This window comes from Mycothermus thermophilus, assembly GCF_041956435.1.
Source record: "Mycothermus thermophilus strain CBS 625.91 unplaced genomic scaffold VTJ04scaffold_7, whole genome shotgun sequence".
NCBI classification, from domain to species: Eukaryota; Fungi; Ascomycota; class Sordariomycetes; order Sordariales; family Chaetomiaceae; genus Mycothermus; species Mycothermus thermophilus.
This window is the reverse complement of record NW_027191433.1, coordinates 1,191,991-1,218,502: the sequence shown is the minus strand read 5'-3', so window position 1 is coordinate 1,218,502 and position 26,512 is coordinate 1,191,991. Positions and strand designations below refer to the sequence as shown.

Below are 26,512 nucleotides of genomic sequence, written 5' to 3'. Positions count from 1 at the left end.
AGTTTTCCGAGGAATTGCGAGTAGAGGACTGAAGTTGAGCTTGAGTTGGCAGGACGCGCTGTGCTGGACTTACATTGGCTTTTACTGGCAAGGACTTTAAGGTGCCATGTCGCAAACCACGCTTGTGTCGCCTCGACAGCCTCCGTATGTTGTGCCCGGGAGGGAGGGAGGACGAGGTGGTGAGAGATAGGTCATGAGGATGAGGGGCTTGTGTGTCTGGACAGTTCACTAACAGGTCAGCGTGTGGAACATACAAGAACTTTGTATATCAGGGCATTGAGTCCGCCTTGGACCGTTGAATAAGTCCTGTCTCCGTCCTCCCCGAGCTTGAAAGCACCACGGATTTTGGTCTGTCGCTCGTTTCTGGTCATTGCCAACCATCCTGTTAGCTCCGCTCGCAAACCTGGCGTCCTGGTGTCGGCTCATACATAAGGAGTTGGCGAAGCAAGCTCTAATCACTCTTGCTGTCTGATTGTAGCTTGCGACGATTAAGTAACCATCACCACCGCTGGAACCGCGAGCCATCCTGCCCGGTCTCTGCCCTTGCGAATAGCCTCCTTTTCTTCGCTCACCATGGCCGAGCCGAAACCAAAACGAGACGCGGGTTTCGTCTGCTACGGCGTCGCCACCTTTCTGTTCTTTGTAGCTACGCTCCTGCTCGCTCTCAGCTGCGTCTCGGCCCCTATTGTGCACAACATATCTATTTTGCAGGTCGATGTTGACAGAAGCGTTGATGGAAGCGAAGCCGGGTCTAAGAGATCGGTGACGTTTGGGGCGTTTGGATGGTGCGAGCTGGATGTGAACGGGAATGGGTATGTTTGGTTTGAATTATTCATACGGCTCGAGATGGTTTGACATACGTCTTTCCCTTCCCTCCTATCCTTTGGCTGGAGGTACTCTGCTGATATCTCCATCCTTTCTCTCCCCATATGCAGGCCGGTGTACCCAACGTCACAAGCTAGCATCACTCACTTCTATCTCCTCTCTCCCCGTTTGCCACCCCAAGCTAACCCCATAACCACAGCATCGACCTCTGCTCGGCCGCTTCCCTCGGCTACTCCCCCGCCGCGATCCTTTCCGACAACCAGACCAATATTAATAATATCCCTCTCAACGACAAAAACGCCAACAACAAGAACCCCATCTTCTTCACCCCCTACGCCACCACCACCTCCGAAACCCTCACCCACGCCCTCCTTCTCCACCCCCTTTCGGCCGGCCTCAGCTTCCTCTCCTTCTGCCTCACCCTCTGGGCCGGCACGTCGCGCTTCAAACCCATCACGCTGCCTCTGGTCAACAACACGGACGGCAACCAATCCCAATCCCAAGCCCAAGCCCAAGCAGAAGCAGAAGCCGCACCGCCAGGGCCAACCACCGGCGATCGCGTCCTAGGCATCGTCTCCCTCGCCACCTCCGCGGTAGCCCTGCTGGCGGCGCTGGTCGGATGTGCGCTGGATTTCGTGCTGTTTTCGCTCGTCACGACGTCGGTTTGGGACCGGGATGTGTACGGCGAGCAGAAGGGGATGAGGTCGGCTGAGGTGGTGTACGGGTCAGCGGGCTGGATGGTGGTGGCCGCGGCGGTTTGTTTGGGGGTGGGTGTTGGAGTGTCGGGGGTGGCGATGTGTTGCGTTGGTACTCGGAGGTGTGTGAGGAGGGAGAGGAGGGGTGGAGAGAGTAATTCAGCAGGGAGGGAGGAGGGAAATCAGGGGCAGCAGGAGGGGGGGAATACGGCGTGGGAGGGTCAGTGAGATTCTTTGATTTTTGTTGTCGTCTAAGGGCGTTGATGGTTGGATGAGATCAAGTAGTAGAAGCGATGGTTCGACTCGACTGGTCATGAGATAGGCAACATATTTTGCGCTTAATAATTCTAGTTATTACTTAGAATTCCATAGTTCGCCCGGTCAAAGTATCCCATAAATTTCGTAGCTAAGGATCTCGGCCTTGTTACTCAAAGAGTTGGTTCGGCACAAAAGTAAATTCGTTGATGGTGCCCTAGTCAGAGCATTCTATATAGCGTCTTCGACACGCAACAGTTGACGAGAATAGCTGAACAAATATCAGGCAACCTTTTCTTTGATGTCCCTGAAGGATCTCCTTCTGACCGGTCATACACCAGGATGTCTTCAATGCCAAACAGCAGAGATTGATCCACATAGTCATAAATTCAGTCAAGTGTCGTGGCCTCAGCAAGCCCCAATCTCATTCATCAACATCCAAACCATCCCAGGCTCCCAGGTGACCACCCTCTCCTCATGGCATGACTCTGTCTATGTGTTTGTTGGGTGAATCAGCGGCTTCTGTTGACAGCAGAGTAGGCGCCACGACGGATATCTGAAGGCCTGCTGTGTCAGGGACTCATTGATTTCATTCGTGTGAGAGGAGGTCATATATCTGAAACGATGTTGTCCACCAGAAGGGAACATCATATATCGTGAACAAGGGGACAAAGTGTGGGAACCTTTGGCATGAAAGCGAGACCAACAAGCCACCGGATATCCGGTGAACAGCCGGCCACAAACAAGTTGGGTTGGCCAGTTCCATGGGCTCTGACACGGCCATATCGACAGCCGTAATACGGCATTTGAAAATCAAACTGAGGTGATTTATGGAGGTGTAGACTTCAGGCGACTAGATCTCCCCCAGGCTCAAACGGTTGGATATGAGGGCAGCAATAGGTGGGCAGACAGAAATACACAACTTCCCGTCTCTTGTGAGTCAACACCAAGAGCAATCTCGCCTATTCTAGAGGCCAGAATAACCCCCCACTGCGCGAGGTAAAGCTGGAGGCTGACCTAGGTGGTCTGGTGAAGAGGGGTTGCTGTGGTTGATGGGCTTCCTGTGGAGCTCCGGACCCATCCGCTAGAAAAGTGGAGACTACCCCACAAAACCGACCAATCACATGACACCATCCGATAAGATCAACTGCTTATCGGGAAAAAAAAGAGCAGGAACACCCACCCGTCAATACCAAAATGGCCCGACAACCTCCGCTTGAGTCGGCTGCAAGTTGGGAGAGAACCAAGTAGAAACGACGCGGCAGCGGCAATGGCCTGAATGGCTGCCTGTTGAGCTCAAGAACGTGCCTTCTGATGTTGTGCAGAGCGGAGTGGAGCAGGTGCATCTCCGTCCCTACCTAGCTAGCAAGTGCAGCTCAGAACATAGCCTGGCTGAATTCCTCGGCCAGGCCCTTCTGTTTTGTCAATTGGTGATTCGGCAAAGCAACTTTTGACAATTCATCACCAAACACCTCATCATCCAAACCAACACCCCGAGCAGCCTCTGGACGCCGTGGATGCGGACGAAGTGATGGAAACCAGGCCAAGACCGCGTTGCCGTCCCATCTTGTCCACTCCGGCGACGCAGCATCGAATCCGCTTCGAGCCCGTTACCCGCATTTGATCTAAAATAAACCTTGATCTTGCATCCACACCCTCTCCATCCAACCACCCGACACACCTCACCGCATCCGCGATTGCGACCGCGACTGCATCTGCGCCCCCGTCTGCGCATCTGCACTCCAAGCTGCCCTCAGCTTGACGAAGGAGCTTGTCGTCCCCCATGTCACAAGCGATGACTTCGTCGGTTCTGGACGGCGTCGCCGTCTGCGACTCGCCCGCGCCTCCTGCCTTCTCGCCGCTCACCGAGCCGACCACGCCCGGCAATCGCGAGCCCGATCTCGACGACGTGTCTCCCCTCGTCGCGGATAACCATGCTGTTCCAGAAAAGCCCGATCCCATGGATCTCGACCACGTCGGCCACGGAGCCGCCGCCGTTGCTCGTTTACAGACCCCGACTCCGACCCCTACTCCCTCGGCCCAGCAGCCCGCCCTCACTCCCCATGACATCGCCAGGTCGGTGCTCCAGGATGCCGATAACCCGGCAGGCATTTCGATCCCACAGACCACAGATCCTACGACTCCCGCCCATGCGACGACAACCGCTGCCGGTGCTGCCGTGCCGGGCGTGTCCGACGTGAACTTTGCTCCCATGGGCATCGCCGAAAGCCCAAACTTCAACACGTACGCGCCGAGTCCCAGCCAGCTTCTCATGGCCCTCGCCCGTATCTCGGCCGCGCAGCCGGTGCCCATGATCACCCGCCCTCCAGACACCGTCCAGCCGTCCCAGGTCTCCTTGACGCCCCAGGCGCTGCTCAACAATCCCGGAGGGCTTGCCAATGATAGCCACGATGCCCCCGGCGCCGCCAACCACCCGCCCGTGGACGCGCCGCTCGAGTCGTTCGCGAGGATCGAATTCGCCGACAGCGTCTTCCAGATGACCACCTACGCCGTCATCATCGGCCGCGACCAGCGAGCCCTCGAGCAGGCCCGCAGGGACGAACGCCGCATGGAGGAGTACCAGCGCAAGGTGCGCGAGGCTCAGGAGCTAGGCCTGCCACCGCCACCCCCGCCCACCCAGGACCGCGGAAAATTCAGCAAGTCGTATGTGAGCGAGGAGGGAGGCATGCTGGGCCCCGAGTCGGACGGAGACGAAAATCCCCGGCCCGCCAAAAGGAGGAAGATGAGCGCGGCCGGCTCGGTCTCGGGCGACTCGCGCGCTTTGGACGGCGAAACACCCGGCGAGGCCGGCGTCCCCGAGGAAAAGAACGTGGGCCTCAACCGCCAGTACGTGTCGCATACCCCGGGTGCGGCCGCCGTCAACCTCAGCGCTCTCCGGCCGTCGCCATACTACGTGCCGTTTATAGGTATCCACTCTCCGGGGCCCAACATTGCCAGCAGGACCAAGGCCATCTCGCGCGAGCACCTCAAGATCGAGTTCAACCAAAAGACGGGCGTGTTCGAGGCCATCCCATTGCACAAGAACGGCTTCTTCTGCGAGGATGTGCACTACAGGGACCAGAAGGTGGTTCTGAGGAGCGGCGACCGCCTCCAGATCAAAGATGTCGACTTTGTCTTTATCATCAACGGCGTGCCGCGCGGAAAGACGGGCGCCGAAGACTTGGACGAGGAGGGACACCGTCCGGCCGCCGGCAGGCGCTACTCGGAAGGCGGCAAGGAAATGAGCTTTGAGTTTGAGAGCTCGCACGACCCGGAAAGGCGCAGCACCAGCCCCGAGGAGACGCCCGCAGCGCCTGCCAAGGAGTCCAAAGAGGACAGCGACAGCGAGCTTTCGCCGGTCGAGGACATCCCGGAGCCCCCGTCGCTTAAGGCCCCGGAGCAGCAGGAGATCAGGGAAAGCATCGAGAAGGACCCAGAAACCCCAGCACCAACGACGGAGCAGTCGGCCGCGCAGCCGTCCATCAAGACGGAAATGTCCTTGGAGATGCTGGCCACCATGGACCCGCCGCTCCCCAAAAAGCGGGGGCCGGGCCGGCCGCCCAAGAACGGCATCATGTCCAAGAGGGAGGAGAGGGCGCGCAAGAAGGCGGCCATGGAGCTCGCCAAGAAGAACATGCCTCAGCCGCCGCCAGGAGAGCCGCCGGTCAAGCGCAAGGTCGGCCGGCCGCGCAAACACCCGCTGCCCGAGGATGGTGGCGACAGGCCCGAGAAGAGAAAATACAAGCCCCGCAAGCCCAAGGGCGAGGACGGCGAAGGCGGGTCCGACGTCGAAAAGACGGTCAAGGAGCGGCGGCGCGAGAAGCCGAAGACGCCGCCACTCGAGCTCCGGAGGGAGGATTACACGGAGGAGCAGCTGCAGAAGCCGCCCAAGAACTACGGCATGCTGATCGACGAGGTGCTCAGCGCGGCGCCCGAGGGCCTGACGTTGAAGCAGATCTACAAGCGCATTCAGATGAAGTACCCATTTTATTATTTCACGGTCGACACCAAGGGCTGGGAGAGCAGCGTGCGCCACAACCTCATCGGCAACGACGCCTTCAGGAAAAACGAGGAGACGCACCTGTGGAGCCGCGTGCCGGGCATCGATATCGACGCGGGCAAGAAGCGGACCAAGGCCACGTCGCCGGACAACCCGGCCAACGCGAACAATGCCAATACCAACAATTACGGGCAGCAGCATTACGCGTCGGCGACTCCGGGGTCGCAGATTTTCCACAACGAGACGGGCGTGCAGCACGGCTACCGTTCGGGCTCCGCTCCTCAGCGGACCCAGTTCCAGCCGGTCCAAGGCCAGGCCGTCATGGGCCAGCATGGACAACCGCATCCTGGCCAGCAAGCTGCAGGAACTGCCGCCCAGGGGGGCCCGCGGCCGACGTACGTGCCTGCCGGTCAGGCGCCGGGAGCCGCTCCGGCAGCCGCGTATGGCAATGCGGCAGGCGCTCCACCGGCTCAAGGGAACATGCAAGGCGGAGCGTACTCGTCTCCTTATATGTCGAGACCTTTGCAGGGAACGGCAGGGCAGCCGGCCGGAGGTGTCGCCCAGCAAGGAGCAGCCAGGCCCGGTCATGCGCCCGGCCACGCGCCAAACGCGGCCAACGGCTTTGTCCGGCCTGGGACGCAAGTTCCGGGGCAGGCAGGCGCGCCGGGTGGACCTCGGCCTGCGCAACCCGCGGCGAACGTCAATACCCTTCCGCTCAAGCCGGCCGTGGCACCCGAGATGGTCAAGCATGTGACAAACTTTGTCAAGACGGTCACGGAGCAGCTGTCGAAGCGGACGCCGAATGCCGTGGCCGTTGCCATGTCTGTGGTGAATCGCGGGCTCGGGCTGGCCAGCGAGAGCACCGTTCCCAACGAGGAGACTCTCGAGAAGATTGTGCTCGGGGTGTTCGAGTCGAGCACCAAGAACCTCAGCGCCAATTACGCGCTGCATCCTGACCTTGTTCAGAGCCTGAGGAGTTTCCAGAACAACATGATCAAGACGCTGGAGCCCAAGATGGGGAGACTGGATGCGCTCCGCCTGATCCTTTCGGCCGTGGATCGCGTTTTGGGGTTTGCCGAGCAGAGTACTATGCCGGGAGCCGACAAGAAGCAGTATGACGAGGCCGAGAACGTCTTGATTTCAGCCATTCGGCAGGTGGTGCTGAACCACCAGCGGAGTCAAGCGGCGGCGGCGGCGGCAGCAGCGCAACGGGCCGCCAAGCCGGGAGCACCGCCCTCGGCGCCCGGAACGCCTGGAGTTGTTGCCGCTCAAGGACAAGCGCCTCCTCCCAATTACGCAGCCATGTCGACGGCCCCGGGAGCGAGACCGGCCGTCCCGGCAGCGCCACAGCCCGCGAATCCAGGCCCAGCGGTCGCCCGTCCACCGATGCCTGCACAACCAACGATGGCAGCCAAGCCCGGTATGCCGGCGGCGCCAGGTCAAGCTCAGCCGCAGCCTCAACGACCTGCTGTTCCCGTTCCTCAAGCTGGGCCCGTGCGACCGCAAGCTCCTTCGACAGCTGCTCAACCCGCGCCTCAGCTGCCACCGAGCCACTTTTCAGCGCCCGCGAATACTGTCACTACGCAGGGAGTTGCACAGCCAAGGGTTCCTGCTGCTCCGGCTCCGGGTGCCCAGCAAGCTGCCGCTGCTGCTCCTGTGGCTACTCAACCGCAGACCCCAGCTCATGCCCTTGCCCAAGCCAAAGCACAGGCTGCAGCCAATGCTCAGATGCAGGCCTCGGGCGTCTCGACAGCAGCGGCGACGAGCCAGACGCCAGGCCAACCTGTTCCGCCGCCGCCGCCGGTAGCTACTCCAATACCCAAGCCGCCTGCTCCGGCTCAACCAACGGGGCCGTCTCAGCCGGCGCCGTCCCAAGCGACACAATTCGCGAAGCCGCAAGCTCCGGCGCAGGGTCTCGTCTCGGGTCCGGCTCCAAATCCGGTTCAGGGAGCCGGTGCGGTGCCGTCTCCCCAGCTTGCTCAAGAAACGGCGGCAGCCAAACCGCCGGTCCAGACTCCGGCCGTGCCGGCGGCAAATCCTGTCCCACCGACGGCGACGCATGTTGCTGCTGCCCAAGCAACAACTCAAGCATCCGCACTGCTGGCGAACCCATCGGCAGCGCCCACTGCTCCGGTCCCTTCGGTCCAGGCTCCTTCTCCTCAACCTCCTCCAGCCCAGGTTCCTCCGGTATCTGCGGCGGCTCCAGAAAACAAGACCGCTCCGGCTCCGTCGCAAACAGCAGCTCCTGCCGCTAGCCAGCCGCCCGCCGCTGCTCCCACAACCGAGGGTTCGTCATCAACAACCCCGGCTCCGGCCTCTGTTCATGCTCCCAGCCAGGCTCCCGCGCAACAGGCTGTATCACAGACCCAGGCGTCCGCTCCTGCCCCAGCCACCGCACCAGCAGCTGCAACAGCGGCAGCATCGGCAGCATCGGCATCGACGACAGCTCTACCCCCGTCCGCGGCAGCACCGGCAGTAACACCGGCAGCGACGACAGCTCCTCCGCCAGCGCCTCAACCTCCCTCCCAGTCTGCTCCTGCACCAGCAGCTGCGCCAGCGACGGCGAGCGTGGGGCAGTAATTTCGCACCTTGGCCGGTAACTGGCGGGAAGTGTGGCAAAGACGGCTTTTCCTACACATCTATGTCCCTGCTATTCTCATGCGTAGTTCGCGCTTGTTCACTTTCCCCCTTGCGGGGCTCTTACTTTATATTTTTCGTATGGTCATGGTCACGGAGCATTTACACGGCGCGACGGCATGGGATTATACCTTGGATTATTGGGGGATAGATGGAGGTGGGGTTTGAGGGTGTTGGTCAGCTTTTTTTGAAGTGGAGAGTCCTAACTGGAGCTATGGATGAGATGCTGGTGCGGATCGCATCACAGCAGCATTTCCCCATGCGTTTGGGGGGGAGTATTAGGTTATATTTAGATACCAAATCAAGCAGAGCAGTGTTGGCGATGAATTGAGAGAGATTAAGTCACCCAAACATCGACGCACACGCCTATTTGTGTTGAATGTCTGAGGAAACCTCACAGGCTGTATGGATACAGGCGGGAAGCTCCTTGCGCTTGTGACATACGTAGTCATTTAACGTCGGAGATGATGCACAGACTTACGTGATGGGTGGTGTTGTCGTCAGGCAGCTGTGTGATTCGAGCGTGTTTGAGCTAGGACGGGGTTGGGGGCGGCGATATTATGGCGTGGTGTGGTGTCTCGGGTACGGTACGCACTAGCTGGCTGGCTCGCCTTTTGGTTCCGAGCGAGCCGGCGATCCGTGGGTCGTCTTGGGCCGAGTTAGGCAGAAGGAATTTTGCCAATCTACGGCGTACTCTCCGTAGTAGTTAGGGTTTTTTTTTTTTTTTTTTTTTTTTTTTTTTTTTTTTTTTTCTATCCGGCCTGGACTTCAACTATTCATGGGCATGGGGCATCGTCTGGGCGGGAGCGGTAGCCGGTGAGGAGATGCCTATCCTGGATTTTGGGCCGTGGGATAAGGAGCTAAGCTCGGAGTTGAGAATTGGGGCTTTTGAGTTCGGGAGAGGCCATGTCTCACGCAGTAAATACTCAATAAGGCCAAACATCTATATTACTACTACGACTATATCTCGAGTTCATCTCGGCCGGTTGTCTGTGTCACAATATTGCTGTAGTATCAGTACGCCTCTGTGTCGATATGATCGCTGCATGGATTGCAATCTCGAGCCATTGTGTGTTTTCGAGCGCGTCATAGAGGCTGGTCCCTTTCGTTCCGAGCCGGGATGGACGGACGCGGCCCGCCAGCCAGTTTCTAGCCTCCTTCGACAGAGCAGTGTGTGTCGCTATCGATGCCAATTGCGGCCATTTACTCCCAAGGGGAATTTTGCCCACTTACTAAGTGTTGTTGCGGTGGTCCTGCTGTGGATCTGGATGCATGCAGCCCGGCCTTGGTTGCTGTTCGCTGTCTGCCGTAAAACCCCCCACAGTACGAAAGACGTTGGGGGTTACACGGTGCGACCAGGTTTCTCGGTTACGTCATCGGGTTTGTTGGGTCGAAAAAAAAGGTCATCCTTGGACAGCGTGTCCTTTGACGCACTGTGATAGAGACGGCGTCAAGGTGAGCGCGGAGGCTGGTAGAGGGGCATAGGTGGTAATCTAAAGTTGAGATCAGTTCTCCATTCTTCCAGATCCTCTTATTGCTCAACGGCGCATTGCTGTGAGTGTCGGCTTCCACGCAGCTGGCGCGCCAACACACAGCGAGCCAGCCGGAGACTCATGCGACTGCCGGCAGACCAGCACACACAAGCACGCGCGCCTGGCGCGGACGCAGCGGCTCCCAGCCCACACTGTGCCCTGACGCAATCCGGTCTCGGGCGGGGAACCGCTCACCGGGGAATTGGCGGGACTGTGTTCCTCGCGTCGTCATTGGCCGGCGCAACATTCAATTTTTTGCCACGGCCTGACCGCGTCCGTGCCGGTCCCTTTTCCCCCACGAGACTGACTGACGACCCCAGAGTCTTTCGCTCTCGGCTCCTGTCTCCCGTCGTCAGGTGGTCCGCCCGCGGCTGCAGCTTTGGCGAAGAAGACGCATCGAATGCTTCGATTTTGACTTTGTAGGGCTGGCCTGTTTCAGTTGGTGTTTTTTTGGGGTTCGGATTCTGTGGCGTTGCAACAGAAATGAACGTTTCCTTTTGATTTTAGCCCCATCGAACACAAGATGGCTGGCTGGACGAGATGGTTGGATGGAAAGCCGGGATTTTTTCTTGGTGCTGGCGGATCGAACGACTGGCCAAAACCCGTCCCAGATCTTGGAACCGGAGATGCTCTGCCCTGGCGGGGGCGCTTCGCCAAAGTCGATATCCTGCTGCTCATCTCGAGATCAGCAGTTCCCGTTCCTCCCCAGCCTGCCAACATATCCAACGGGTTGGTCCTCGACGCTCTGAAACCATACCTGTGTGTCGTTGTGTTGCGCCTCGGACGACGGACATGCAGGGGGTGACGGGTCCTTGTCTCTCGCTGTGTGGGGGATGGCACCCATCGTCTGGTGCGTCCCGGAACAGGTGCCAGGCAGTGTGGCACACGGTGCTGTGTTTGGATGGCTTCGGCCGGCCGTTGAAGCCAGACGGGATGAGTAGAAAGAAGTGAAAATGGCTTAGAATATTGACTTGATGCCATCTGACTCCAGATGCCCTTCAATGTATCTTAAGATCCTAGACTCTGGCGTTGTGCGATGCGAGACCGAGCTGGTCAAGCCCCCTTCAGCCTCAGACATGGATGGGCCGAAGCAGAATTCTGTCGTCATCGGCTCCAGTCCGCAGTCCGCAGCCCGCAAAGTCCGCAGAGGTTTGAAAGTGTACGAGTACAAAGTCACAACCCTGAACCCTGAGATGACAAAGCCATCCGAATCCGCAGCCCAGCATCGGCTCCTTCCAATCCTGATGAAATCGATCGATGGCAGCGGCGAAGAAGGGGATGTCCTGGATCGCGACTTCTTTGTGTCGATGCCTCTGGCCTGGTTCGGGCTGACCCTGGCCCGCCATGGCCCCACTCATGGCGACTCCATCCTTCCTATTTGACTTGCGCCATTCCTTTTCCCAACGTCATACTCTGACGTCGCTCTCCCCCCGTTTCTTGGGCTTGGTCCATTCCTCTCTTCTCTCTCCCACGCACACACTTCTCCGTCCACACTAACCCGGTCTTGCCGCACCACAACCCACACACTACGTCAACTCCTACTCTGTCTGTCCTCCCGAGGACACCCCTTCTTCCATCCAAATCCTGAAAGCGCACGCGGTCCAAGCCTGCCGCCCGCCGTGTCGCCTTTTTGTTCCGGGCCCGATTTTTTTATGGCTTTTCTCCCAGTGACCTCATAGTCCACACCGTTTTCCCTCTCTGTCATCCACCCTTTCCTCCCGACGCCGCACGAGACCTAGGGCGGCTGCAGATTTTTGACTGACATCATGGGGCCGCCCACCGATGCCGTCGTCCGGGATGACAAGTCCCAATCACCAAACCATCGCAGCAACACGTCTTCACCCCCGCAAGGTGAGTGCATCCACGTGTTTTTGTTTTGGCTCTGTTGGGACCCGGCGTGTTTTTCATCATGACGTTGTGGCACTTGCGTCCGGCCACTAACCGTCCTCGCCTCGCCTCCAGACGCCGCGACAGATGCCAAACGCGACCCGTCGCCGGTGAAAGCCGACAACAAGCCCAACCCCGTCGAACCCCCCAAGCTTCCGGCGCTGCCCCCACGGCCGCCGTCCACTTCCAAGAGCCCCGAACGCTTCGAGAAGCCGCCCGTCCCGTCGCTGAGCCTCGAGCCCAACCCCTTCGAACAGTCTTTTGGCGGCGCACCATCAGGTCCCACGACTCCGGGCGGCACCAAGCTGCCCCCCGTCGCAGCCCTGACTTCCCCGTCGTCTCTCCTGCCCGGCGGCACCCCGTTCTGGGGGGGTTCCCTTAGGACGGGGCCGCTCAGTCCGGCCATGCTGTCGGGTCCCACCGACTACTTCTCCGATACCCATCACATCCGAAGCTTCCCAACCCCGAATGAGTCGTCCATTAGGACGACGGGCTTGACGCCGGGGGGCAGCGGCTCCATGTTCCCTCCGGCGGCGCCGAGCCCGGGATCGCTGTTCTCGCTCGGCGGCCCCGCGCCGACTCCTGGCGTTCTCGATTTCCACCGCACCGCGCTCAGCGCCGCTGCTGCTAAGAGGGAGCAGGCGCAAGCGGCTCAGCAGCAGCAGCCGCCGACGTCGGTGCCGCCACCACCGCAGTCTTCGCTGGGGTCCGGCGATGGTCTTTCGAAAAACGTCGACCCGCACGATAACGACGCGGCGAATGGCCTGTTTATGCTGGCCCAGGGCCGCCCTTCGGTCCAGCCTCCACCGCCCAGCAATTATCCTGCGGGTCCTCTCGTCGATGGCCTGGCTCCGTCGTCGACCGCGCCCCAGACGCAGACGTTGCCGGCGCCCTCCCAGCTCAACGGGACGTCTTCGCTTCCTGGCCCTAACGAGACCAACGCCGCTGCGGCCGAGCCTGAAACGGCCCGTCCTTCCACGCGCGGCAAGAAGCGGAGCATTTCCGGAGCGACAGGAGGCTCGCGCCGCAAGGCGGAAGAGACTCCCAAAGAACCCCCGAACAAGAAGGGTAGGGCGAACGGGGGCACGGCCACCTCGTCGGCTTCGAGTGACGACCGCCACTCTGCGGACGAGCAGCAGCAGAACGGAGGCGGCAAGGAGCAGACGAACACGGGGTCTTCTTCCAAGTCGAAGATGACGGACGAGGAGAAGCGCAAGAATTTCCTTGAGCGGAACAGGTATGTTGTTGGGAAACTGATGTTGAGTGCATGATCCGAGCTAACATTGTTGTAGGGTTGCTGCACTCAAGTGCCGCCAGCGCAAGAAGCAGTGGCTGGCCAGTCTCCAACAAAAAGTGGAGACGTACTCGCAGGAGAACGAGAGCCTTCTGAGCGAGATCGAGGCGCTGCGCGGCGAGATTGTCAGCCTCAAGGCTGCGCTCCTGCAGCATAAGAACTGCTCAGTGTCGCAGCAGCAAAGGCAACAACAGCAAGAGCAGCAACAGCAGGCGAGCGGCGCGACGCCGGCGTTCCTGCAGCAGCAGGCCGCCACGCTCGATTACAACCCGCCGCTGGATCCCTACGCCATGGCTGGCGCCAACCCTCTGGGTCCGCAGCCTGGTATGGGCCAGCCTTTGGTTCCCCCCGGCCAGGCCGTTGCCGCAGGCCAGGGAATCAATAGGAGATTCTCGTAGGTCTTGCGAGCTTCCCGGGCTAGGAGATGCCGGCGCGGATTCCAAAGTGGGAGGAGGAGTTGGAGTCGGAGCCGGTGAAAGCGGAGCCAACGATCAAGACTGAGTCGCCAGACGGAAATCTGGCGTCGCTGTCAGAGGTCGAAAGCAAGCCGGATCCAGACGCTCAGGACGAACCACTTGGACCAAAAAAGCGTCAGTAAAAAAGACTCTTTACTCCTTGGACTGGTTCCTCCTCTCAGATCACCTGGGGCTGTACAGTATGAGTGGTTGTCTGCTTTCTCTCTGGGTTTTGTTTCGTTCTTGCTTCTCCTCGGGTTTTTACGGTTTCGGGTCGGATCGACTGGGCGATGTTTGGCAGGAAGACGGATGGGCAGGCGGCCTTGGAATGGTTTCCTGGGTTTTTTCGCGCTGCCGGGTTTGCCTTTTCTCTCTGACTGATGACAGGGTTGAACGCTCACGCAACGGACGGATGAACAGTGGTCAGCATCACGTCTCCCTCCCCTTCTTCACGCCCTGTGGTATTCCGGCAACGCGGCACTTCAGCAAACCAAAAAATGGGGTAGCGGCGGCGGCAACATCATGGAGGCAGGAATTGTACCTCGATTATCAAAAGCGGGTGGAGTTTGGGGGACCGGTGGGATACGCTATGGATTTTTCGGTTCTCCTCTCTCTTACGTGTGTTCTTTCATCATTTTTATTTTTCTATTTTCTACTATAATATCTGATGTCTTGTGGTCCTAAGCCTTCCTCCGCATTCTGCGTCTGCCTAGAGGCGGCTGTGAGAGGAAGGTTGAGGCAGGGAGGCGGGAATCAAAAGGCGAGCGGCGTTGGAAGGAAAACATGCGATGGAAGGGTGGGCGGGCGGTGTCTTTTTGTTACTTCTTGACAGCGACAACTTGGCCGTGGGCGTGCATGGCGTGTATGGGGTGGCGCTTGTGGTTGAGCAGCGGGGGTGGCTGGCTGGAGCGGCTGGTTTCCTGTTGTGGGCGATCCTGAAAGATGATGGCATGGCGCGGAGATGTGTTCCCGACGGTCCTGTAGGATAACAATGTCTGTGGATGTCGTCGTCTTGGGGAATCGCCATAACGGATACCAACCAGGCAACGGCCTGCGGAACTCTCCCTTCTTGACTGAGCGGTGTCTTGGACTGGGTGGCGGGGGCTGGCTGGCTGGGAATCATTAGGTTGGGGGCTTGCTTCTGTTATTGCTTCAGAGCTACGGATGCTGTAGTTGTTACTGTTGTATGTATATGGAATTGGCTGACATGGCTATTGATCAACTTGATGTGCTGTCAAGGTGCCTTGTTCATTGATTGTGAGTTGGATAAGATGAAGTGTAGAGAAATGAGCGAGGTACTTGGCATGAACCTGTTTGCATCGGTGCTTGTTTTTTTATTTTTAATTATTTTTAATTCTTTTATTTGACTTTTTTGTCACTATATTTTTCTGTCCCAAACGGCGTGCCTTGTGATGCATGAGATGTCAGTTTTGGCGTTGAGTAGAGTGGGGCAGGCGTTTTCTTGGCGCCCGACGTGGCCCGTTGGTCCGTGCACGGCTCAGGACAAGCCACATTCTGCGACCGCGAATAAACAAACCCGGACAGCCCCCAAGCGCAACTTCCCGTCGCGATCCCGCCCCGGAGCCGCCCCAGGTCAGGTCCCGCCCACTTTTACATCTCTCGCGCCGTGCAAGCAACAGCTTGCACCCACTTCAACAACACTGCGACCCGAGCCGCCATAAGGGACGAAGGGGTGTTTTTGGTGGAAACTGAAACACCAGAACTCAGTCCCTTATTTTTTACCAGGACAAAACAAACAACATTTTTATTTTTTCGCCCGGTTTCTGTTGGCCCGCTCGCCCCCCTTCTCCGACTCCCGCGCGCTCCGATCCGCTCGACGAAACGCGACTTTTCACGCCCGGTTCGACGCGTCAAATCCTCGAAAAACCGGCGATTTGTGGTCCTGGGCTTGGAATTGGGATTGAAAGTTACGCGACGTGGGGAATTGTCGCGTTTTTCCGGACAGAGAGAAGGACGAAGAAGACGAGATTGCGTTCACCGACCAACCGACCCGCCGAACGACCGACCTGCCAATGCGCCGACCAACCCGCCATCCTAATCCATGACTACGCTCGTACGGACCCGCCAGCCGCTACAAGTCTTGAGCATGACCAACCAGCCGGAGCTGCGGCGGCAGAGCAAACGTCTCGCCGGTACGTCTTCGATCTCGTCGGCCGCGGTGCCTCCCGTTCTGCCGTCGCGTTCCTTGTCGAGCAGTCAGGAGTCGCGCCCGCAGTCGCAGCCGCAGCCCGTATCATCATCGCGCAAGAGGAGGAAGGACGCCGATGCTGACATGTCTCCGGCAGCCGCAGCAGTCTACGACGAGCAGGATGGCGATTTCTTGTTCACGCGCGGGTCCAAGAGGGTAAAAACGACCCAGACCGCTGCTCCTGTACCGCAACCACCACCCCCGCCACCCCCGCCGAAAGCCGTCGTGTCCGAGGACGATGACGAACTCGCCGACCAGCCGCCGCCTTCACGGCCCGCGAAGAGGGGTCCAGGAAGACCCCCGAAAGCAGCCAAAGCATCAGCGCCAGCCTCGCGAACGAAGACGCCATCATCACCGCCACCCCCACCCCCACAGCCAGAACCGAGGTCACGATCGACGCGGTCAGTCGCTGCTCCTGCTGCTTCTGCTGCGCCGGTAGCGAGGAGGTCAAAACGGAAGTCTGAGGATGCGCCACCACCGCCGCCGCGGCCAGAAGAGGAGGACGAGCAAGAGGTGACCAAGGGGAGGACGCGTCGGAAAGCAAAAGAGCCGGCCACGGCAGACAAGCGACAGTCTCAGCGAGGAGCCAGGCAAGCGGCGCCTCCACGAATCAATGGGTCACGGCGCGGGAGACCGGCAGAAGAAGAGGAGGAGCAAGAAGGGGAGGGCAGTGGTGCGGTCGAGGAGGATTCCCATCAACGACAGGCGGAGGAGGAGGACCAAACGGCGGAAATGACCCCGCGCGCGGCGGGCGGCCCTCCGCGCTCCCAGTCGCAGGTGATACCGCTGCCATTCAGCGACACGCCCATCATCAACCGCAACAAGGAGATGCGCAAGAAGGGCGGTAGCCGGCGCAGCAGCCTGGGCATGCGGGGGAAGCGCGCGAGCGAGCTGATCGAGAACGGCCAGAGCGCCCTGCCGCATCGCGAGGTGGATCCAGCAGAGTACTACAAATACATTGCGGCGGACGGGCTACCCGAGCCGCGCAGGATGAAGCAGCTCCTGATTTGGTGCGGAGAGAAGGCGCTCAAGAAGAAGCCGCCGCATGGGACTAAGGCGTCCAGCGCGGTGCTGGGAGGTGAGTGGGAGTCTAGGCTGAATTGCAGGGAATGATGCTAACGAAAGGATCCTGTACCAGCGCGCGCCATCCAGGAGCAATTACTCAAAGACTTTGGCCAACGGTCCGAGTTTTCGGACTGGTTCGTCCGGGAAGACGCGCCGGCGCCGCCCGTTCCAGTGGTGCTCCAGCCGAACCCGCGGAACGTGCACTACGACGAGCAGATTGCCGAGCTCGAAGCCAAGATTGAGAGGTACAGTTCGCATCTGTCAGCCCTCTTGCAGGCTCATCACTAACTCCGTCAAGACTCAAAGCCCAAAAAGCCGCCTGGCAAGCCATCACCCAACCCCTCCCCGTCGTCCCGCCACTGTTTCCTCCTTCAACAACAGCCTCCCAAGACGAACAAACCGAAAAACCACCGACACTCCACCCGCCCGATCCCTCCCTCCTCTCCGACTCCGAATCCGCCATCCTCGCCGCCCTCACCTCGCCCACCAACTCCTTCTCGACCCTCCAACGCAGCACGCGCTCGCGGCTGCAAAACGTCCAGTCGGCGCTCGAGTGGCAGGTCGACCGGCTCGCCGACGGCGTGCACAAGCTGGACATGCGGGTGGACACGGCGGCGCGGGAGGCCGAGGCGGTGCTGGCGGCGTGCGCGGGGCGGTTAAGGGAAAGAGAGCGGCGGGAGAAGAAGGCGGTGGGCGCCGAGAAGGTGGGCGTGTGGGAGGTGTTGAGGTGTTTGGGGAGGGTGTTGCCGGCGGAAGGGGGGTGATTATGTGTGTTTTTTTAGTTTTCGAGGGAGGGGGAGTGAGATCATGTTTGATTGTTTTGTTTCTCTCTGCCGGTCCGCTGGAGGGCTGGCTGTTGGAGGTTGGGAGGGGGGAAGAGGTTCGGGAGGCTTCATTGAAATGATTTGGATGACTTTTCATGCGCTGTCTTTCTCGCAGTTCTCATCACACACACATGAGGATGTTGACTCTGGGCTGGGGAAGGGTCGTAGCATAGCATGCAATGGGATTGGAGTTGCTGGTGATTCCGGTGTTGGTCAAGAGTTGAGCGATACCATTTTGATCGATTTTGTTTTACGTATATACCAGATACTATGTGCGGCTTTCTCGGACAGTCTGATGTAATGCTGCTGCTGCTGCTGCTGCTGAGTTGTGAACTACCCGAATTGGCGATCCGGGGGACTACTCCTTGACCAGTGATACTCCAGATGCCAATCCGCAACTTTTAACGCGAACCCGAGACCATCGAAGTCCTTCATTGTAGTAGACCTATATTGAGATGGAAAAGAAGCAACGTCAGTGATCGTCCGCGGGAACACAACCGTGGTAAGAGTAATGGAGTCATTGATGTCATCGTTAACCCGCAAGAAAGTAGAGAAGACACTCACCTGGTCGGCCTCCTTCACGGCCCAGGATGGCCCTCGCGCCCTTCAGTTGCCAGCCACCTGACTATTGATTGCTGAAGCCGAAACATCTCGAAGTCCCTTTTACCACCGAAGCGTCCTGAAAGTAAAGGGATCCCAAAATTCACATCGCCGCGTGGGTAGACTCAAAGCCGACCACCTACGAAATCCTCCTAGCGCGGGAACGAACATGAGCGGCTGGGAAAGGATGCCCAGCATGTAACGGTCGACATACGCTCATGAGAAAGACACAATTCTCTCCGTTGTGCCTCGGATTGACTACAGTGACCCCCGTATCGTACATGACTCTCCACCCACCCCTCGCCACCTCCCTAAGCCTTATAATCCCCCAGCGGCGGCATGAACCCCATCCCCCCACCACCAGCCCCCCGCTTCTTGGCCACATGCTCCCTCAACATCTTCAATATCTCGCTATCCTTCCACCTCGTCGGCACGGGGCGATACGCCGGCTTGAAGGTCCCCACCGTCTGCGCCCACTCGCCCGGTCGCGGGGACTGTTGGAGCGCCGGATCGTTTTGCTGCGATGTCGACGCTGACGAAGAGGCCGAGGGAAGCGGCGTCTCCTCCTGCGTGGCCCAGTAATAAATGTCCCAGTCGTTTTCGTCCAGGAAGCGGTCGTACTCGGCCAGCTGCGACGGGGTCATGGTTTGGAGGTGCTCCGCGGCGAAGGTGGAGAGGAGCAGGTCGGATTCGAGGGTGCCGCGCTTGCGGGATTGGTCTGTCGGTTCCTTCATGGTTAGACATCTTTTGTTATGTGAAGAGCAGGAAAATGCGCGAGGACGTACAAAGCAGCCGCGCGCGCATGGTAGCGGGATCCTCCCCCGTCCGGCGCAGCGGCTCAATCTTGAAGCTTGCGCCCTGCAATTCGCCGACGTCGAGCTCGCGGGTCGGAGGGGTGTCGGCGTTGGCTTTTGGTGGTTGTTGTTGGCCGGCGGAGGAGGAATTGAAGCGGCGGGCGATGATGGCGAGGGAAGACGCCGGCCTTGGACGGGCGGCAGCCCGGGAAAATAGGTGGGTTGCTGGGCGGAGGGAAGCCATTTTGTCTCAGTTGATTTGAGACGATAGAGTTGTTGAAGGTCGAAAGAAGGTTGACGTTGAAACTGGCTCCGGGTTCCGATGCTTGGCGGCTTGGCTGGACCGAGGCCGAGGAACAGTGGGCCCCGGAAGCCCGGATGACGCCGGCGTGCAGCTGACTCGACTTTGGCACAGAACTTAAATATTTTGATCTCATTGCATCCATTCGACTCGACACCGTGTATGTCACATACACGCCATGCTGCATATTGCCCACTACCAGACCCAGCCACAGCCCATTCCCCAGGCCCATCCATGTATACAGTACACTCATGATTCCCGTTGCCAGCAGCTCGTGAACATAAAAAGACAAAAACACCTGCCCGTGCCTAAATCCAGTCTAAGCTTGTTTTACCCAGTCGTATGGCCCATGCAGTTCCGCCTCTTCAGCCCGGCCCGTGCTGTTCCACCTCTTCAACCGGCCCATACTTTTAACCCCTTCAACCCCGGGTCTTCTCCCCCTCTTCACCACCACCACCACCACCACTCAGATAAGATGCTTGGACCGGAAATAAGCGCGCAGGTACATGATCTGCCAAACCCACAGGGCGACCAGCAAGAACGTAGTGCACAGACCGAACCACTTGACGCGGCTGTTTGTGCTCTCGTTGGTGTCGCGCAGGGACTGCTCGCGGGCGCGCAGATAATCCATCTCGGTGACGATCTCGGCGGTCAACTCCTCGATGCGGCGCAGCTCCGTCTCGACGGGCTTGAGCTTCTCCTTGGCCTGGATGGCGGACCAGTCCTTGGCGTCGGCGCCAATGTCGATGTCGAGCTCGATGTGGCGGATGGGGCGTTCGACGTAGCGGGCTGGGCATGTGTTAGCGGAGCTCGAAATGTCATAGAGTCAAAGAACGTACAGCCAGTCAGGATGTTCTCAAAGCACACGTCAAAGGGGGCGTCGGCAAGGGCGGTAAAGACGACGCGCTGCTCGCCGGCAATGTCCTTGGGCTTGCCGTACTCGTTGCCTGTCGAGTCGAGGATCTGGGAGAGTTAGGCCATGTTCTGGTGTACCCTCAACTCTTCCACTCACATGCATGTTGAGCTGCATGCCGTCGCCGCGGTAGCCGTCGGTGATGGCCGTGACGACGACGAGCATGTCTTTCGAGACAAAGTTGCGGATGCATCGGCGCGAGGCCTTGTCGTGCCCGTTGCCGGCCTGGATCTCGAACTTGAGTGCGTGGGAGCCCACGGCCAGCAGCAGCAGCAGGCCGCAGACGTGCTGCAGCAGCTGTCGTAGACGGGCCATGGCGGTATGCAATCGAGAGTGTCGAGGTCGAGGTCGAGGGTTGGAGGTGGAGGAGGGAATGTGGTGAGGTTGTTGATGCAGGAACTGTAAGTGTGTGTGCCTCCTTCACCTGCTCCTTCTCATTGCTGGGACACAACTTCAGAAGGAGCCAGCTGTCGCTTCTCGCTTGCCCCTGGCGTGTTGGATAGTCCATGCTGGCCAATGGATTGGGCAGGATAAGATCGGCCAATCAGATCCCGCCAAGATTTTGGAGGTCTCTAGCCTTGCAGCCTTGCAGCCCCACATCTCCAGACGCGTTCCTGTTTCGATTCTGATCATCAGCCTCGCCGTCGTCATTCTGAACTTTTTTGTTGCACGACCACCGACCTCAACCCATCACATCCAGTGTACGCTCGTCGCGGCAGCGCGACGTCCATCGTCAAGATGCCGAAATGTAAGCTTTCAACTGCGATTCAACTGCAATAACCTGTTCGCTCACATTCACAGTCTTCTGCGACTACTGCGATGTCTACCTCACGCACGACTCCATGAGCGTGCGCAAGGCCCACAACAGCGGCCGCAACCATCTGCGCAACGTCATCGACTACTACCAACGTAGGTTCTCTTCCATACCCATCTCTCCTTCAACAGCGCTGACCTCCTCCAGAAATCGGCCACGAAAAAGCCCAATCCGTCATCGACTCCATTACGTCCTCGTATGCCGCCGAAGGCCAAGCCCACAACAATCCCATGCTCCCACACAACCAACCGGGCGGCGGTGCCTACGGTCTCGGTCCCACCGGCCATCCAAGCTTCGTGCCTCCCTTCCCTCCTCCTCCAGGCGCGTTCCCTCCGTTCCCGCCCGCCCCAGGCGCTCCAGGTGCCCCAGGTGCTCCCGCCTCCGCTCCGCCCTTCCCATTCCCTCCTCCGCCAGGCGGTGTTTTTCCGTTCCCTCCTCCCCCGGGCGCGCCCGCGGCACCCGGGTCGACGACAACTCCATCCACTTCCGCCCCTCCCGGAGCTCCCGCTGCGGGTGCTGTTCCTCCGCCCGGTCAATTCCCGCCGTTCCCGATTCCCCCGCCGGGAGCGTTTCCTCCTCCTCCTGGGGGTGCTGCTCCTGCTGCTGCCGGAGCGGGGAGAGGTGCCGCGCCGCCGTTCCCGTTCCCTCCTCCGCCTGGCGCGCCCGGGGCGTTTCCGTTCCCGCCGCCTCCGGGTGCTCCGGGTGCTCCGGGAGCTCCAGGTGCGTTTCCGTTCCCTCCTCCGCCGCCTGGGACGGGCGGTGCGCCTGGGTTTGGCGGGGAGAAGCGTTGATGGTGGCATGTCGACTGTGGGTTGGTTGGCGGGGTGGTTTCTCTTGCCTGCGTACAATTTGGCAAGGCAGGATAGGGGGTTGATGAGAGAGGCAAGCAAGCAAACACGCAAGCAAGTTTCCGTGGTGTTGGGAGTTGTTCGTGTCATTTCGTCATGTAAACCATCTCGAGCGATTGTACGGGAGAGGGTGTAAATTCTGCGGGCGATAGCATCAGGCGTTATGGAAGAGGGAATCAATGGGTTTGTTCTGTACAGGAAGTCTTCAGATAATCATGACAGAGTAGATACGCCTGGAATTAATGGGATACGACACTCAATCTGCCCGATGTCCCCGGTTAAGCGTACAAGATGCCTCCTAGTCCTACTTATGAATATCTTTCAGTCTGCAGAGTCGAGGACCTAAGCGTACTCTGCCAACCCATCTATCCCCCTCCAGTCGTCGCCATCACTCCTTTTTACCACCCTCCTCCCCGCCAACCTCCTCTCGTCCTCCACCACCGTGCCATTCACGCTCCTCACCTGTCTCGAATACAACTCCTTCCCCAAACCACTACTCCCCCTCTCGAGCACATCCACGTTCACCAGCCCATCGACATTCACCCACTCCGTTTCTTCCTCAGCAGAAGCAGTCCTATCGCCAGGAACCACCCCAAACCAAAACCCCTGCCGAATCTCCCCCCACCCGGTGCTCGCCATCCCGTCGGCGGTCTGGCGGTACTCTGCTTTTCCTTGCCTCATCGTGTCCAGGAGCGCTGTTCCCCCGACAACATCTGGATCGGCCGCCTCCCCCGAAGACGCAAACGCCTCGAGCCCCGTCGCAAACACGCTCTTGCCGCGCACGGCCGTCCGCTTCCCCTGCGCCAACGTCCCCGAAATGCTCAGGTTCCCCTGCGGCGAGTACCACCACGTGTATTCGCACCGCACCGGGTAGCGGTACGTCGCCTGGTAGTACGGGCTGATCTCCCCTGGTTTGGAAGCGACGTCGGAGCCGGTGACGGAGAGCTCGTTGGCTTGCGTAAAGCCAAAGTTGCGGACGGCGGCGTGGTTGGTGTAGGACAGGGCTTGCGACCACCGGCCGGAGGGGGAGGCGATGAGGAGGGCGCGCTGGACGGAGAGGGTGAAGGTGAGCGTTTCGTTGGTGCCGTTGGGCGCTTGGGAGAGGTGGCGGGTGAGGGTGATGAGCGGGGGTGGGGTGGTGATGGCTGGGGAAGGGATGATGCTATGGCCGTCGTCCTCGGAGGAGGCGACGCCGTTGTCGTCCGAGAGCCAGAGGAAGATCTTGCCCGTGACGAACCAGTGGTCGTTGACCGTCTCTGTCAAAACCGGCTTGCCGTCGGCGCCCGTGTCAATCCCCGCCACGCGGATGGTGAAGGTATGCTCCCTCCCGTCGCTCAGCAGCGGGATGAACGGCGAGATGTCAATCTCGTGCTCTCGCAAATCAAACGCGTGGATGCCCACGATCGGCCGATGCAGCGCCGGCACGACGCCGCCGGTGAAAATGACCGGGAACGGCCACTGCACGCCGGCCAAATGTCCGTCGATGTACACCTGCACCTCTCGGAACGGGCTCAGACCCGGCAACTCCCCCGCCGTCGGGTCGAACGCGTGCTCGTCGCCGGAGAGCACGTTGCTCCACCAGAACTCCTCGCTCGCCTGGCCGTTGGCGGAGACGGTGAGGACGGCACGGCGGATGTTGCGCGGGAGGACGAGGGTGTTGGTGGCGTTCTCGTGGGGGAGGGTGAAGCGGCTGACGCCGTCCTGGGCGGAGCGACGCGCGGAGATTGGGATGATCAGGTCGCTTGGGGGTGCCTGGTCCGTGGTGATGTCGCCGTTGTTGTAGAAGATGGCGGTCAAGGTGGTGTTGAAGATGCCGGTGTATTTTTCATCTGGCTAGCGTTGGGATAGCTGCGGGTGAGAGGGTGGTGAAGGGGGAGACGTACTGATGAGATTGCCCAGGTCGAAGATGAGTTTCTGGGGCTGTTTCCAGAGGGAGAGATACTCGGTCATGTCCTTGAGGTAGATCCAGCTGATGCCGGGAGGGGGGGTCGGCTGGGCGGTTGAGGTTCGCCCTGGAAGGTATTAGATTTGGTTACGTGGTGGTTATAGTCAGAAACACTTACAAACCTCGATATCCCCAAAGTACATGATGGCCAGACGATCATACTGGCGGCCCTGAACAACGGCGCTAAAGTTGAGCACAACGCGGTTGAACTCGCAGTCCGGTGGCGTATAGGTTCCTGACCACCCCCCCAAGCAAGTCAGCCTCTCAAGCTCTTTCTCATCCCTTCCCTGAGAAACTCACCCACAAACGGCGCCTCATAACTCCAGGCAAAATCATGCCTCATCAACAGCTTGGTGCACAACGGCGGCTGATACTCCCAGGCGTGTCTCGTCGACCCATCGCTCTCGGCCGGGCCGTCGGGCATGCGCACCGGCTGTGCGACCTCAAAGGTTTTGAGGACCGTGGCGGTCGAGGAGGGCGCGGAGGAGGTAGAGGAGGCATCACCATCCTGGGTATTGCGCTCTTGATGCTGCTGCTGCTGCACAGTCGGGACAGACCATCGGCCTACGAGAGGATGACGCCTCACTACCTGGGCGGCGACGGCAACGTAGTGCGAGGGCGGTGTTATGAAGGAGAGGGCCGTGATGATCACCGCGAAGAGGAGGTAGACGGCGAGGCAGCGCATCCGCCGGCGACGGCGCTCATCGTGATGGTAGTAGATGAGCTGTGGGATGTGGCCGTTGCCGGCGCGAGGCAAGAGGGGAGTGCGGAAGTCCATAGATTGATGGAAGGGATTGATCCCCTAATGATGGGGAGAGTTGAATGTAAAGGAAGAAATGGCGAACTTGGATCATCTTGTAGGCCAGGTGTGTAAATATGTGAGATGGCTCTCCTTCCCGATAAGCTAGGCGGATAGGGACCGCACATACATGACCGTCACGCCGGATGTCTCTGTTTCATTGCGCCGGCGCAGGGGTTAATATATCGGGATTCCCGTCCGCTGGCTCTATCTAACGCCCATAACATGAAGATGGAAAACATAGGCCATTAGCTTGCGGCGTCTTGTGAAAGAGGGGCACTGTCTTGGCAGGCTCGTGTCCTGTCCTCTAAACCGAAAAGTTTCACATCTTGAGCTTCACTCAGACTCGTAATTCAAAAGCTGGATTGCGGCGCCGTGCGCATCGCCTGTACTAATATGTAGCCTGTGTTTATCAACCCCGGGACCGAGACCCCAAATTGGCAGCTGGATGCCGTGCCACTGACCCCGCCGACCTCGAATCCCACTCTGCCCGGTACCGTTCACCCATCCAGACATATGTTTACAGATATTGTACAAATAAGTACAGTCTATGCGGAGATGTTCATGCAAACACAAATACAGCAAAGCAAACCCTCTTCAACTCCGTGACCGAGATGCTCCTCTTTTTTCGACATATACAGCCATCATCCGTGTCGTAGTCGTTACACTGCAATTACCGCTTGCCCTTCTTGTTCTTCAACGGGTTCTTCCCGATCTGCCATCCCCACGACCGCAGTACCTTGACCACCTTGGGCGTGACGGCGGCCGTCAGGGGCACGCGGACAAAGATGAAGCTCTTGTGGATGGCGTATGCCAGGGCGAGCTCGGTTGCGAGGCCTGCAGGTTGATTAGTTAGCTAGTTCAGGAGCACGAGCTTGCATGGCAGACACATACTAGCACCCTCCTGTTTCCTCCGCTCCTCGGCCTGCGCAACGCCATGGCCATACACCTCGAGCTCTCCCGGCCCATCCAGACCCTCGCCCCGTGACGTTCCGCGACGCTCCGCCCACCATTGCTGCACCGACTCGGGGACCAGCTTGAGTAGGCTCGAGACGACGATGTGCTCGACGTGTGCTGTGGCGGTTGTCAGCATAAGCTTGCCTTCATAGCGGCTGACAACATACCAATCTTCTCGCTTCCCACCGTCCTCACTAGTAGGAAGCAAAAGGGGAAATCCAGCACCGACAATCCCAGGTAAACTCCCAGCGCAACCCAGCCGTACTCGCGCGTGAGCTTCTTGAGCCGGCCGCTCAGGGACTGCGGCTCCTCCTCGTGTGGTTTCTCGTGCTTGCCTCGCCTATCTTCGCCTCGCCTCGGCCGGGTGCCGTGGAAGGGCCGCTGCTGCTGGGGTCTAGAGAAGCGGGTTTGTGTGCGCAGGGAGCGGGTTGCTGTCCGAGCGGTGGTGGTTTGGTATGTCCGGAGCTGGCCCAGCAGGGTGCTATGGGCCAACGGCAGCGTTCGTGACGGGGCTGGTGTAGGAATAGAATAGATTCGCCGCCCAATTGCGCGGTTTGGCGTGGTCCGCTGAAGGAGGGCGGCGTCGCCGAGGGCCCGGAGTCCGGTGCGGAACATGGCGGGTGAGGGTATGGTATTGGGGATCGAGTTGGATCGGATTCGGGCGGCAGGGCAGGTCGTCGGGGGTGGTGTTGGTTAGCAAGCTGGAGCTTCGAGGTTGGTGGTGAGGAGCCGAAGTGGTGATGTCAGCAACCGGGCAGCGGGTCGTAAGTTGCGGACTAGATAATACTGCCCCGACAGAGTTTCTCGGCCGATGGTCGATGCCGGGACGGTGTCGGTCGGGTTAGGACGAGCCTTGACGTGGA

The 26,512-nt window shown here is 59.4% G+C and overlaps 12 protein-coding genes across 12 annotated transcripts; 7 read left to right on the top strand and 5 right to left on the bottom strand.

Moving 5' to 3' along the window:
* Positions 1 to 573: 573 nt before the first annotated feature.
* Positions 574 to 8,375, top strand: VTJ04DRAFT_9992 (uncharacterized protein; the record flags this gene model as incomplete). The annotated part of the gene is made up of 4 exons (XM_069368599.1): positions 574 to 812; positions 1,025 to 1,528; positions 3,543 to 8,062; positions 8,128 to 8,375. The coding sequence occupies 4 exons, from the start codon at positions 574 to 576 to the stop codon at positions 8,373 to 8,375; spliced, it is 5,511 nt and encodes a 1,836-aa protein (XP_069214727.1).
* A 2,570-nt stretch (positions 8,376 to 10,945) lies between these two features.
* Positions 10,946 to 11,326, top strand: VTJ04DRAFT_9991 (uncharacterized protein; the record flags this gene model as incomplete). Its single annotated transcript, XM_069368598.1, has 1 exon — positions 10,946 to 11,326. The coding sequence occupies one exon, from the start codon at positions 10,946 to 10,948 to the stop codon at positions 11,324 to 11,326; it is 381 nt and encodes a 126-aa protein (XP_069214726.1).
* A 384-nt stretch (positions 11,327 to 11,710) lies between these two features.
* VTJ04DRAFT_9990 (uncharacterized protein) lies at positions 11,711 to 13,523 on the top strand (the record flags this gene model as incomplete). Its single annotated transcript, XM_069368597.1, has 3 exons — positions 11,711 to 11,795; positions 11,907 to 13,068; positions 13,124 to 13,523. The coding sequence occupies 3 exons, from the start codon at positions 11,711 to 11,713 to the stop codon at positions 13,521 to 13,523; spliced, it is 1,647 nt and encodes a 548-aa protein (XP_069214725.1).
* Positions 13,524 to 13,549: 26 nt separating this feature from the next.
* VTJ04DRAFT_9989 (uncharacterized protein) lies at positions 13,550 to 14,241 on the top strand (the record flags this gene model as incomplete). Its single annotated transcript, XM_069368595.1, has 2 exons — positions 13,550 to 13,715; positions 13,763 to 14,241. 2 exons carry the CDS (start codon positions 13,550 to 13,552, stop codon positions 14,239 to 14,241), a joined length of 645 nt encoding a protein of 214 aa, XP_069214724.1.
* Positions 14,242 to 14,289: 48 nt separating this feature from the next.
* Positions 14,290 to 14,703, bottom strand: VTJ04DRAFT_9988 (uncharacterized protein; the record flags this gene model as incomplete). Its single annotated transcript, XM_069368594.1, has 1 exon — positions 14,290 to 14,703. One exon carries the CDS (start codon positions 14,701 to 14,703, stop codon positions 14,290 to 14,292), a length of 414 nt encoding a protein of 137 aa, XP_069214723.1.
* Positions 14,704 to 15,642: 939 nt separating this feature from the next.
* VTJ04DRAFT_9987 (uncharacterized protein) lies at positions 15,643 to 17,618 on the top strand (the record flags this gene model as incomplete). Its single annotated transcript, XM_069368593.1, has 3 exons — positions 15,643 to 16,867; positions 16,928 to 17,099; positions 17,153 to 17,618. The coding sequence occupies 3 exons, from the start codon at positions 15,643 to 15,645 to the stop codon at positions 17,616 to 17,618; spliced, it is 1,863 nt and encodes a 620-aa protein (XP_069214722.1).
* Positions 17,619 to 18,589: 971 nt separating this feature from the next.
* Positions 18,590 to 19,316, bottom strand: VTJ04DRAFT_9986 (uncharacterized protein; the record flags this gene model as incomplete). The annotated part of the gene is made up of 2 exons (XM_069368592.1): positions 18,590 to 18,996; positions 19,064 to 19,316. The coding sequence occupies 2 exons, from the start codon at positions 19,314 to 19,316 to the stop codon at positions 18,590 to 18,592; spliced, it is 660 nt and encodes a 219-aa protein (XP_069214721.1).
* A 523-nt stretch (positions 19,317 to 19,839) lies between these two features.
* On the bottom strand, positions 19,840 to 20,601 carry VTJ04DRAFT_9985 (uncharacterized protein; the record flags this gene model as incomplete). The annotated part of the gene is made up of 3 exons (XM_069368591.1): positions 19,840 to 20,162; positions 20,213 to 20,336; positions 20,386 to 20,601. 3 exons carry the CDS (start codon positions 20,599 to 20,601, stop codon positions 19,840 to 19,842), a joined length of 663 nt encoding a protein of 220 aa, XP_069214720.1.
* A 423-nt stretch (positions 20,602 to 21,024) lies between these two features.
* On the top strand, positions 21,025 to 21,891 carry VTJ04DRAFT_9984 (uncharacterized protein; the record flags this gene model as incomplete). Its single annotated transcript, XM_069368590.1, has 3 exons — positions 21,025 to 21,034; positions 21,088 to 21,195; positions 21,248 to 21,891. 3 exons carry the CDS (start codon positions 21,025 to 21,027, stop codon positions 21,889 to 21,891), a joined length of 762 nt encoding a protein of 253 aa, XP_069214719.1.
* Positions 21,892 to 22,290: 399 nt separating this feature from the next.
* On the bottom strand, positions 22,291 to 24,671 carry VTJ04DRAFT_9983 (uncharacterized protein; the record flags this gene model as incomplete). The annotated part of the gene is made up of 4 exons (XM_069368589.1): positions 22,291 to 23,777; positions 23,832 to 23,960; positions 24,012 to 24,128; positions 24,194 to 24,671. 4 exons carry the CDS (start codon positions 24,669 to 24,671, stop codon positions 22,291 to 22,293), a joined length of 2,211 nt encoding a protein of 736 aa, XP_069214718.1.
* Positions 24,672 to 24,729: 58 nt separating this feature from the next.
* Positions 24,730 to 25,301, top strand: VTJ04DRAFT_9982 (uncharacterized protein; the record flags this gene model as incomplete). Its single annotated transcript, XM_069368588.1, has 2 exons — positions 24,730 to 24,759; positions 25,095 to 25,301. The coding sequence occupies 2 exons, from the start codon at positions 24,730 to 24,732 to the stop codon at positions 25,299 to 25,301; spliced, it is 237 nt and encodes a 78-aa protein (XP_069214717.1).
* Positions 25,302 to 25,365: 64 nt separating this feature from the next.
* VTJ04DRAFT_9981 (uncharacterized protein) lies at positions 25,366 to 26,264 on the bottom strand (the record flags this gene model as incomplete). The annotated part of the gene is made up of 3 exons (XM_069368587.1): positions 25,366 to 25,529; positions 25,587 to 25,766; positions 25,817 to 26,264. The coding sequence occupies 3 exons, from the start codon at positions 26,262 to 26,264 to the stop codon at positions 25,366 to 25,368; spliced, it is 792 nt and encodes a 263-aa protein (XP_069214716.1).
* Positions 26,265 to 26,512: the final 248 nt, after the last annotated feature.